Below are 10,726 nucleotides of genomic sequence, written 5' to 3' on the forward strand. Positions count from 1 at the left end.
ACTATTCTATTTCTAAAATCGTACAATACATATTTGAAAGGTTACTCAGTGCAATTTTGCATCATTTAGGGTGGAAACTAGGGATGAATCCTCAGCAGCTACGAATTCTACGTCCTATAATAATATATATTCCCAATTTCATGCAAACTAATGCCATCCCTTTTATTAAATTAACCTTTGGTCTTAATCTGCAGAGGAATTTTTCGACATCCAGAAATGTCATTTCGAGACTTCCCTTAAAGCTCGAGGTCTCCAGCGAACGCTGGATTCGTTCATGCGTTAAAATGTCCCTGATGAAAATCTTACGGTTCAGTGGTTAGAGCAACCCAAAGAACACTGCATCGCAAAATTTGTTTATCCAGTACGCCAACACTGATGCTTTAAAATCAGACAACTCGCTATCGCATAACTTCAAAAGAACAAACAGCTCGAGTTATTATTCGGGATCGGTGTCGTGCAATAATTATTAAACGTCAAAAAAAGAGGAGAAAGAAGAACGCCGCTTTTCGAGTAGGGCTACAGCACAATGGTTATTGAATGTCATAAAGGGGAAAAGCAAAGAAAATTGACAGCGCTTTTGAAATAGGTCTCTCGGTGCTGTGAAAGGAATCAATATATATAGCTATCCCTTCTGCTGTACAGATATTTCACCCTTTCTCTCGCGCCACAAAGGATACCTTCTAAAAAAAAAAACCTTAAACGAAATCCCTCGATTGTTACTCCTTAAACTTTATACGTTTACAGACGCTTACACGAACCGTTCACTTCTGACGTTACACTTTCCCTATTCAATTTCAAGATTAAAAATAAAACTTACGAAACGAGAACTTTTCGAATTATATTGTTACGCCGTACTTATTATACATCAAGCTCAGATATGGCGTGTTGAGCTCCAGCACCACCGTCTGCGTTCACTCCACCATAAACCTGCAAGAGAAAAGCAAGAAATGAAAGCTGTAAATAATTTTCTTTGAAACAACATAATTATCCGTTTCAAATAACAATTGTTAACAAAATAACTTGCTTTTATTTATGCGAGTAACATCAAATGTTTTTCCCTCGTTTCGAGTAAAATGGAAAGCAACCGAGTTGTCGTTACAGGATAAAGCTTAACAAATACGAAAGCGAGAAATGGAGTTTCCGAGGGTTGTAGTGTACAAGTAAACCGGTACTTGGTTAACACTGGTAACCGCACGAAGGTGGATGACGTGGATGTACCAACGTCTAAACCGCAGGATCCACTGGGAAGACTAGCTTTCCATTAAACAGTAACTAGCCATTGTATGTGTTTATAGATACTACTAAGGACAGAGATACGATCGTTTTCTAATGTATTTAAGCTCGCTAAAATGCGAAACATCTTACGCGAACTTGATAGAACTAGTTCGCGCATACCCGACGAAACAATTTGTTGCGGAATTTAATTTCAACCTGCTCAGTATTCATTCCTGGATTGAAAATGGGGAGAGATAAAATGCGAGGGTCCGAGGGTATTGCCTTCGCAGGAATGAACTACTTACGCTTTATATTTCATGGTTATCTCCAGTATTGCTGTACAGGTTCTTCTAATAGAATAAACGATGTTCGTACACGAGTGAAAAAAATCGATAGATCAACCCTTTGCGTTTCGAGTTGTTTTACAATTTTATTGTCAACAACCCCATACTATTTAACTCTTTAAATAGTGTACTCAAATTATGTGAAAAGTTATTATTAATTGGGGAGATGAGATTTTAAATCTTAAATATATTACTGCAGAGAGAGAGAGAAAGAGAAAATTACGATTTTAATAAAATGAAAAAGGGAAGAATAAAGGTATATACGTACTTTCTGAGTAAGCATCTGTTGGTTGGCGTAATAATCCCAACGTTGTTTCTCCGGAAAAGAGATCGACGCTGGCTGCGGGAAAGTTTTATCACTTAAATTGTTCCTTAGCCTCACGAACAAAGTAGTTGCCAGAACAAATGGTAGCGTCAATACTGGCAATTTCAGCTGCACATAAAGTTATTTATTTTTCACACTAATGCTCGAAGCTTACTTTAATAATCCACCCGCAACTGTACCGTTAATCTGGTTAAAGCTAAGTTGAAAGCGTGCATTTACACAATGGTGTCTAATGTTTCATTTAATTACATCTCTAAAGAAGAATAGTACAGAGTATTGTACGATCGCAGTGTACACGATCGCCACGATCGTGGCAACGGCCGTCTGTTTGTTAAGCACGAAAAGTGTCCCTCCCAGCGAGGCTCCGGTCAGAAAAGTGTTGTAACCCCAGAATCCGGCATAAATCTCCTCGATCTCTACGCCAAGCATCAAACCTATAGAAAAGAGAGGTAGATAGAAAATTGCGATAAACATTTTTGTTGAAAAATACCCGCCAGTGAGCCGATCAGCGCGCCCAAAAAAGCAAAGCCAGCTGTTGTCGGAGAAAAAAGTAGAGTGGCTAAATATATGACGGAACCTGTAACAGCACTTTCAACCGCGAACACCTGAGACGCCGATAGTACGATGCCATGGAATACCTGAAAAGCACGGAAGTACACACGGTGTTAGTTTTGGTCGCGTTGCAAAATGTATTCTACTCTTAATTACAACGATGTGCTCATAAATGTACAATAAATAGTAGTTATGTCGTACTTGTGCTTATACTTTAATCTCTACGCAGAGTAACTTGATGACTTTTATTATCCTCGTCGCTTCGTGTTTTTCTATGATACCAGAAATCTTTTCGGATGAAATTTGAACGATTTTAACCGATCGAAATGATAAACTAAGTAACGAGGACGTCGACAAGGATTTCGAGAGAAAAGAAAATTGTACATCGATGAGAATGAAATATTTTCAGGGAACTGACGCGTGATCGAGTGGTGAAAAGTGGAACGCATGCGAACTTTACCATTCCCCAGTCAATGTGGACCCCCGTCACATTTTCTCCGATGGAACTGACATCGGCCGTCGTCGCATCACTTGTTGCATTGTCCTGGGAACAATAGGAATGCACTGCATAAACAACTGATCGCATATACGCTTGCGACACACATAGCACGCGCGCGTATACGATCGCGATATCTTTGCCGGGTGCATGTAACAACCCTGTGCTCGAAACTGCGCTAGTTCGTCCATTTAAGCATCAGCGAGCGAGGGAAAGAGGAGGGCTCCTCCGTGAGATCGATAGAACCATTTTTTTCCGCGCGTAATTTGTCTAATCAGAGAACTGAATATAAAAAAGGCTGTACGCGCTAAAAATAAAGAAAATTGATTATTTATTACGGGAACACATTTCGAAACTTATGTTTCACGCGTACGGGGCGTATATCGAGTCGTTTAAGTGTAACACCTGAATTTATTGGTAAACTGTTTGGAGTATAAAAAGAGCAGGATGTGGCAAGTAGTTTGAAACATTTTTTTTTTATGCAATAAATAGGTAGCAGGTAAATTTAGATGGTACTATTAACGTGGCTCATCCTGTATATACATTACTTTTTTTCATGTAATTGCGTTTGCTCCTTATTTTTATTCCTGAACAGTATTAAAGTCGGGTGCTAGTAACAAATTCTATTACCATTCTTATAAGTGGTTGCATTCTGTCCGTTGTATGTACACCATTGTCTTGGGTGTAGAGGACGAAGAGCAAAGCAAATTCAGTCAGATTAAACGGCCATGCTAGGTATGGCGATCTACCGGTTCCGAGAGACCGTGACAGATAAACACTGTAAACATTGAAATCTGTTATCAATACCTGCACAAAATGCATCAAATGACTTTCTTCATATAAAGAAAGAGAAAAAGAAAAATGGGAATAACCATATAATCATGAAAAATATTTTAATTAAGGGGATACGCGTTAACATGCAGAATGCGTGACAGTAATTGGGGGAAGGTTGAATATTTTCAAATAAAATCGCGTTTGAAATGTCATCCTCTGGTTAGAACGATTTAAAAATTGGTGAAGTTATTTTTAGGCCTCGGCAAACATCTTTACACAAACGAATGTAGGACAAGTTCAGGTACAGAGGCCGCAGTCAAACTCAACGACACGTGGCTATTGACTTACCACGTATACTGCTGCTTAAAAGAGAATGTGACACTTGCTTAAGTGTGATAAATGCTTGAAACATGTTACCATTCGGAAGTATGACTAAATCATGTATATATTGTTTAATAATGTGCCAGTGGATACGCGATTTCTTTAATTAAATATCATATTCTCTTATTCTAATAAAACGAAAGGAAAATCGCACTTATAGTAAAATCTGTTAATAAATATTGTATTGTATAATATAATATACATCAAAAATGTAGTTTGAAAGCGAACTCACATTTTTTAGCAGCAGTAGACGAGTGCAAACTATATGAACAAAAATATAAGCAAACCTTATTACTTACTGAAATCTACAAAGACATATTAGCCCCATTTTACGAGATATTCAAATATCAAAGTTTAATCTTTCTGAGCACGCACAACTTTGTGTACACAAAGCATTTATAGAGTTAACGATTATCCCAAAGAGTCTCGAATTTTACGAGTTACTTGGCCACGGACTTTACGGCAATATTTTCAGACTATCCATAAATTTGAAAAAACTGTGCACGTCAGAGATTCGATTAATCCCTTAAATATTCACGATGATTAAGCACAACAACTACGTTGGATCGTTAAAGTATCCATATAACGAGATGTACATAGTTGAAGCTTTGCTTCCAGCGTCGGTCGCAACAGCGTCAATCTGCTTTATTTCCGCTTACAAAAGAACAGCAAATAGCTGTTGGATTCCATTTACACGGTCGATATATAATTGTGGTGTATTAATATTTATGAGAATGTTATAGAACGTGAGAAAATTTTCCCGTGTTTATGTCGATTGCTGTAACCTTTAGTACAGCCACAAATCGACGCCGCCAGCATTAAGATTGCAGCTCCTAACCGGCTTTGCAGCTTCCGGGTGTAAAGGATAGTTATCTGAACGTTTCACCGGCATTACAGCTGGCTTCATGTAAAGTCAGAGTACAGGGCCGTAAATTTTAACATTCCAAAAGCCTAAAAATCGCGATAGGAATAAACTTGCCTGAATATAGCTCCCAGCACCACCAAGAGTACACTAAAAGCATCGAATGATCCATAGAACTTTGGTATCAGAACATAGGATACCGCACCCAACATCAATGGATTAACCACAGTCACCCCATTTGCTATGTACTCCTCTCTGTCTCGTATCAACTGCGAACGAAATTGGTCCGTTTAGAACGCAATATGCAATTTTACCGGATATGTGCAATACCACAGCATTCGTAAAACATTATATACTAAATGAGAGACAGAAGTGTCTAAATAAAAGAGTTTCTCCTTTACAGAATGTTTTTCTGAATCGAAGAAATCACTGGAAACTGTACGATTACTCTTTCTCGGTTCATTGGGATACTTAGTTGACTGCGCGAACAGTACTTAACTTTCGATAACACCTTTCTGTCTGCTCGTGTCGACAATGATTAATTTTTTGTTGAATTTGTTGTACTTTCACATTTATTTATTTTAAATCGTTACTATAACACGCGTTTCCGCCTAGTCGTCGTTAATCATTACTATATCAATCTCGTGGCGAACCATTATGAACAGACTTGGTCTTCCTTCGCAGGAAGAACTAAACAGCGCGCGTATATTTGCGTACGCTGTTCTAATAAGAGATATGCTGGTCGAATAATAAAACAATCGCGTGAGAGGACGTTGGGATAACGGGTGATCGAATAATTCGGAGGATCTGCTATTAATTCTCACCAAAAATTCCGCATTGCAGTGATTTTACTTTACCCTCCCATATCTAACGCGTTATAATATTAAAAGGAAACGAACGAAATCAGCTCGTAGATTATCGTGAATGATCGAGCAGATTAACGATACAAAGAGTGGCTAATTATTTATGGTAAACGCGTACGAAAAATATAGTTTATTTATATTCGTATGAATATCATATAATAATCGGTCTGAATATCGAAACAAACGATAGTTTCAAATATTTTAAACGGGTGCGGCTGAAAGAAACACTAATTTTCAAATACACGTTTAATGTAAAGGCTACGTACCACTGATAATAAAAGTCCCAAAAAGCCAGTGATTGCTGAGAAGATTAACATGCCAGGCGTAGTAACGGCTAAAGTGATGGCTATTAACAATCCACTAATTGGATTATTTGCGAATACTACCTGTAGATTGACACGTAAATTTATAAAGATAATTATGAATCGAATGTTTTTAATTAATTATAAGCGTAATCGATTTAATTGTGAATGTTTGTCAACGTACCTGTCCGAAACCACGTAGCAAAAAGTCAAAAAGGCGCAATATACTCCATGGGACGCTTTCCTGTTTCAGCAAAAATTCTTGCAGTATAGCCAAATTTCCGGTGAAAACTGCTCGTGAATAATCCTACATAAGTACAAAATATACGTGTAAATATAAAGGAAACTATTAAAATACTTATGTTCAGAAATCTGTCATTTATATGTAATCGTACATTTAGGAGAGTTTTCTTAAACACTTTCAGATAAGTTTATGACACGTAAAATGCATGGTTTTTTCTATAAAACACGGAAACAGATCTGATGTTCTTGCTGTACACTTTAGTTTTTAATACTTACATGACGCGTCGATCCTTTTAATAGTTCCCTTGCTATCATTTTACAATCACACAAAAGACTACGCTTCTCTGTTACAAGTAAATCCTTTTAAGCACTGTACAAATTCCCCCACTTCGAACGAAGTACGTTAGTGATAAAACATTTTACTCCTTTCTCGCTCTCGTTGAACTTCTAATTTTTGTTACATCTTTGCGATAATACTAAACTTCTATTGTTACTCATTTTCACTTTGGAACTGTAATTTACTCACTTTGAATTGTTTATTCCATCTATCTCTACGGTAGGCGAACGATAATTTGTAGATGCATTGGAATGCGACGCGATTAGCACGGTAACTTACAAAATAATTAACACAATTAGCAAACGTGCCACTTATGCATTGCTAAACTGTGCTACGCATTTTAATGTTTTAGTATTGGTTAAAAAAATTTTAGTATTGGTAATTAATATTTTAGTATCGGTAAATAATAGATGAAATGAACACCGTACAATGTATTAATATAAATATGTATTTATACAAATTTTATAAAAAATTTAGAAAATACGATGGCATATTATTTTTATGTGTTAATTTATATTACAAAAATTCACGTATCAATAATATAATTAGGATGCACAACAAGTAATGGGTCATCTTCTTCTTCATCTTTACCTCCACCCCTTAATTCGGTTGTAGTCAAGGGTATTATAATTTGATCCTGTACGGAAATAAATAAAATTCAAGACTGAATTGTTTCTAACAATTTCAGATGACCATTTTAATACGTACATGATATGTTAACCTATCAATGATTTTCTCAATGAAACTTTTCCTTTCCAACAACTCTTCCTCTGAATCTATTTGATCCTGTATTTGATCAAGGTACCATGCCACCAGTTCAGACTTTTTCAATCCACCTTTTGCATCCTCTGTGCACAAAACCGAGTTTAAATTACAATACTAATAGATATAATAATGTACAAAATAGCGTACCCGCAGTTTCAGTCTCGGCGCGAATTTCTTCGTTCCTCATGTACAGTACCAACATATTAGATAGATTCTTGTATTCCTCGAAGGACATCGTTAGCTTCTTTTTATGCACTTCTTGTGCTTCTACAAATGTCATATATGAAATCATATGTCATATAAAAAAAATAAAATAACTTACGGGCAGCAGTTTCAGCATCTTCCTTCGAATCTAACGCGTTGAGAGCGGCCATAAGGGGTGGTGCATCGTCCATTTCGACCTCCATATTTCCTTCTTCAGCTTCCTCTAGATCTATATCCGGCTGTTCTACGGTAACAATACTTTTACTTAATAAACGCTTTGCTTCTTTAACGTGTTTAACGGTAACTTCGTCAGAACATTCCAATTTGGCCATCGCTTCCGATAATCTAATGAGACTTTCTAATTGTCTAACGGTAACCCTCCATTTGCCAGAATTACTTCCGGTCCTCTGCCTAAGTGTTGTATAACTATCGATTAAAAATTCCGCCGCTTCCTATGAAATTCAGAGGATCAATTTAATTATTAATTCGATCGAGTTGTTTCACGTTTAAGGAAGGTTATAGTAATACCTGACACAGTATGGGTTTAAAATGTTTAGCAAAATTGATGTATCTAACAATCTCTGCTTGCGAATATATTGACTCGAAGTCTTGCCAATTGTCGCAATGTAAGTCAATAATTCTTTTAGCGATTGCATTATCAACAATTTCGTTGCACTCGTCAACTATAATAAAAAATAAGTCAAATCTGGACATAATAGGAGCCGTTAGCTGAACATTTTGTTGTAAAGACTTTTTCCGATCGTACCGTCCACCAACAGGATTCGCTGCAGCTAGTATTGATGTTCGAGCGTTCAAAGTTGCTCTTACGCCAGCCTAACAACATTTCTCTGATAATAAAGTACGTCAAAGATCGTATTTACTTCTAATTACCGTTTAGTATTAACGAACCTTAGCTATTGAAATCGTTTGCTGTTCCATAGCTTCGTGTATAGCAACCTGATCGCGGGGATCCATTTTATCGAATTCATCGATACAACAAATACCCTGATCTGCGAGCATTAAAGCACCAGCTTCGATAACAAAGTCAGGCGACTCTTCGTCCCTTATAACGGCAGCTGTTAAACCAGCTGCAGAAGATGCTTTCCCCGAGGTGTAAATTGCTCTGGGCGTGATTTCAGCAACGCTTTTCAAAAATTGAGACTTTGCCGTACTAGGATCACCGACGATGCAACAGTTAATATCTCCTCGCAACGAGGTGCCTTCTAACGTTGATTTCGCAACACCACCGAACAGCATTAGCGTAATTCCCTTTTTAACTTCATCGTTGCCGTGTATCGAGGAAAATAAACTGTTAACGAGATTCTGATACAGATTTTTATCGCGGCTCATTTCATATATACGGTTCCATTCTGCTTCTGTCATTCGTTTCTTCATCATTTCTTGAGAGATTTCTTCCATATTTGTTTCTGTACCACCGAACTATAAAAATATCATTGTAATACAAAAGTCACGCTACCAAAGAACACGAAGGTATTTTAATTAAACTAATTAGTAATACCCTGAAGCTTGTCGGAGTGACACTGCAGGCCAGAAACGCTGTTTTGTACGTCAATTCACGTGTTCCTAATGCTTTCAATCCCGTTACTCCTTCTCCTTGCTCGGCAGGTTTCTGACGCCTCGATTTAAGATCAGCTTTTACACCAGGAAGCGAAAGAACACTTACGTCAGGTACTACTATTATAGTTCCCGTAAAATCAAACCTAAGAAACGTGAAAATAAAATTGATATAAAAATCTTTAAAAAAAAAAGATATTACATAACGTTCAATTAATTTCAATAAAATACCTATCACCAGCTTGAATAGTTTCTACTGCTTCGGCCCGCAAAATTACTTCAAGCGAACGAGGAATACAACCCCTAGGAAGTTCTGCTTGCGTCTCCTGTATCCTAACTTTTTGAAAGTCGACAAACACAGAATTATCCACATCTAGCATAAAGCGCCTCCTGTTGTTGCATACTGGATTGTGGCAAATTGTTGGATTTGTAAACTGTAAATAATTACTCAATTCGTAACAATTGTGTAATTGATATAGTACATACAGTAATTAAAGTAATGCACCTTAAACTGTTGTTCCACATTTTTTATAACACCGTTGCAATCCATGCAAACAAACGTTCCTAATATTAATTCCGGATGAACAGGATGCGTTCTTATTACTTGACCAGATATACGTATTAAAGTGCCCAATTTGGAGGAATTCAGTTCCCTCAATTTCTGCCTGGTCGGCACTTCCACAAAACTCACGTAACATTCCTTTTCCTTCCGTAATTCCGCAACGTCTTTGACAAAATTGCAGACCGCCTGGCACAGAAACGGATAAACTCTAAAAAGAATATCGGTTCATCGAATAAGCGCAAATAATAAAACATTTACTTAGAAACATTATGACGGAACGATGTGACAATTTACCTGTAATATTCTTCAACGATAGTCGTAGAAAGCACTTGATTGTATTCATCGACATCGTCAAACGTTACTTCCAGAGTACACTGTTCAGGGCTTACGAGTTCTTTGGCTGGTTCGAGGTACTTCACAACTCCGTCCTCTTTGAATCTGATTAACATAAAAGATATGCTTAATTCGAGGAGACAAGCACGTTAATAGAGTTATCTGATACTCATAAAATTGCGAGGCATACTCTTCCAGGAAATCTTGAAATAACTTCTGACATTTGATCCCAACTTCGTCGCGTACGTGGGTACGAGTATTCTGTGTGTCTCCAACATCCATCTTCCGTAATAATTAACGATCAGTTTTTATCTACACAATAACAATTCAGCAGTAACAGAAACAACGATCAACAGTGAAATAACGCGCGTGAACAGTTTGGCGGGAAATAAGTTAAGCCGCATTTGCAACGCTCTAGTTTCTTTCTGTCCTATGCGAAATACCAAAATGAAGGTTAATATGATGTTATTTATATGGAATTTTATTATATTATTTTGCTTACTTTATTTTAATTCGATTGCAAATAATAGGAAGATATTCAGAGATGCGTATAATACCAATGTTAGCAGAGCTTTAGAGGTGAGAGAGAGAAA

At 37.1% G+C, this 10,726-nt stretch overlaps 3 protein-coding genes across 3 annotated transcripts in view; all 3 read right to left on the reverse strand.

Moving 5' to 3' along the window:
• Positions 1–843: 843 nt before the first annotated feature.
• On the reverse strand, positions 844–6,678 carry LOC143428072 (urea transporter 1). The gene is made up of 10 exons (XM_076902687.1): positions 6,634–6,678; positions 6,299–6,421; positions 6,079–6,198; positions 5,067–5,218; positions 3,563–3,710; positions 2,897–2,980; positions 2,375–2,522; positions 2,134–2,318; positions 1,828–1,992; positions 844–927 (listed from the first exon to the last, which is right to left on the reverse strand). The coding sequence occupies exons 1-10, from the start codon at positions 6,670–6,672 to the stop codon at positions 859–861; spliced, it is 1,233 nt and encodes a 410-aa protein (XP_076758802.1). The 5' UTR covers positions 6,673–6,678; the 3' UTR covers positions 844–858.
• The window catches only part of Mpcp1 (Mitochondrial phosphate carrier protein 1), a 209,700-nt gene continuing 204,127 nt past the window's right edge, over positions 5,154–10,726 (reverse strand). The window contains exon 5 of the mRNA XM_076902683.1: positions 5,154–5,208. Coding sequence (XP_076758798.1) covers positions 5,169–5,208 — 40 coding nt within the window. The 3' untranslated portion in view covers positions 5,154–5,168. The remainder of the gene's footprint in view (positions 5,209–10,726) is intronic.
• On the reverse strand, positions 7,193–10,506 carry Mcm6 (minichromosome maintenance 6). Its single transcript, XM_076902301.1, has 11 exons — positions 10,324–10,506; positions 10,095–10,238; positions 9,744–10,008; positions 9,470–9,672; positions 9,183–9,384; positions 8,573–9,103; positions 8,192–8,497; positions 7,782–8,115; positions 7,607–7,726; positions 7,403–7,542; positions 7,193–7,331 (listed from the first exon to the last, which is right to left on the reverse strand). The coding sequence occupies exons 1-11, from the start codon at positions 10,413–10,415 to the stop codon at positions 7,221–7,223; spliced, it is 2,448 nt and encodes an 815-aa protein (XP_076758416.1). The 5' UTR covers positions 10,416–10,506; the 3' UTR covers positions 7,193–7,220.

The sequence above is a fragment of the Xylocopa sonorina genome, chromosome 10 (genome assembly GCF_050948175.1).
Source record: "Xylocopa sonorina isolate GNS202 chromosome 10, iyXylSono1_principal, whole genome shotgun sequence".
In the NCBI taxonomy this organism is placed as follows: Eukaryota; Metazoa; Arthropoda; class Insecta; order Hymenoptera; family Apidae; genus Xylocopa; species Xylocopa sonorina.

Coding starts and splice junctions, on each gene's coding strand:
- LOC143428072 (XM_076902687.1), bottom strand. CDS start 6,672: ATGATAGCAAGGGAACTATTAAAAGGATCGACGCGTCAT. Junction 5,219..6,078: donor TGGGACTTTTATTATCAGTG/GTACGTAGCCTT, acceptor TTTCGTTCGCAG/TTGATACGAGACAGAGAGGA. Junction 2,981..3,562: donor TGCAACCACTTATAAGAATG/GTAATAGAATTT, acceptor TATTGTTCCCAG/GACAATGCAACAAGTGATGC.
- Mcm6 (XM_076902301.1), bottom strand. CDS start 10,415: ATGGATGTTGGAGACACACAGAATACTCGTACCCACGTACGCGACGAA. Junction 7,543..7,606: donor CGCCGAGACTGAAACTGCGG/GTACGCTATTTT, acceptor TTTTGTGCACAG/AGGATGCAAAAGGTGGATTG. Junction 7,332..7,402: donor TTGATAGGTTAACATATCAT/GTACGTATTAAA, acceptor ATTTCCGTACAG/GATCAAATTATAATACCCTT.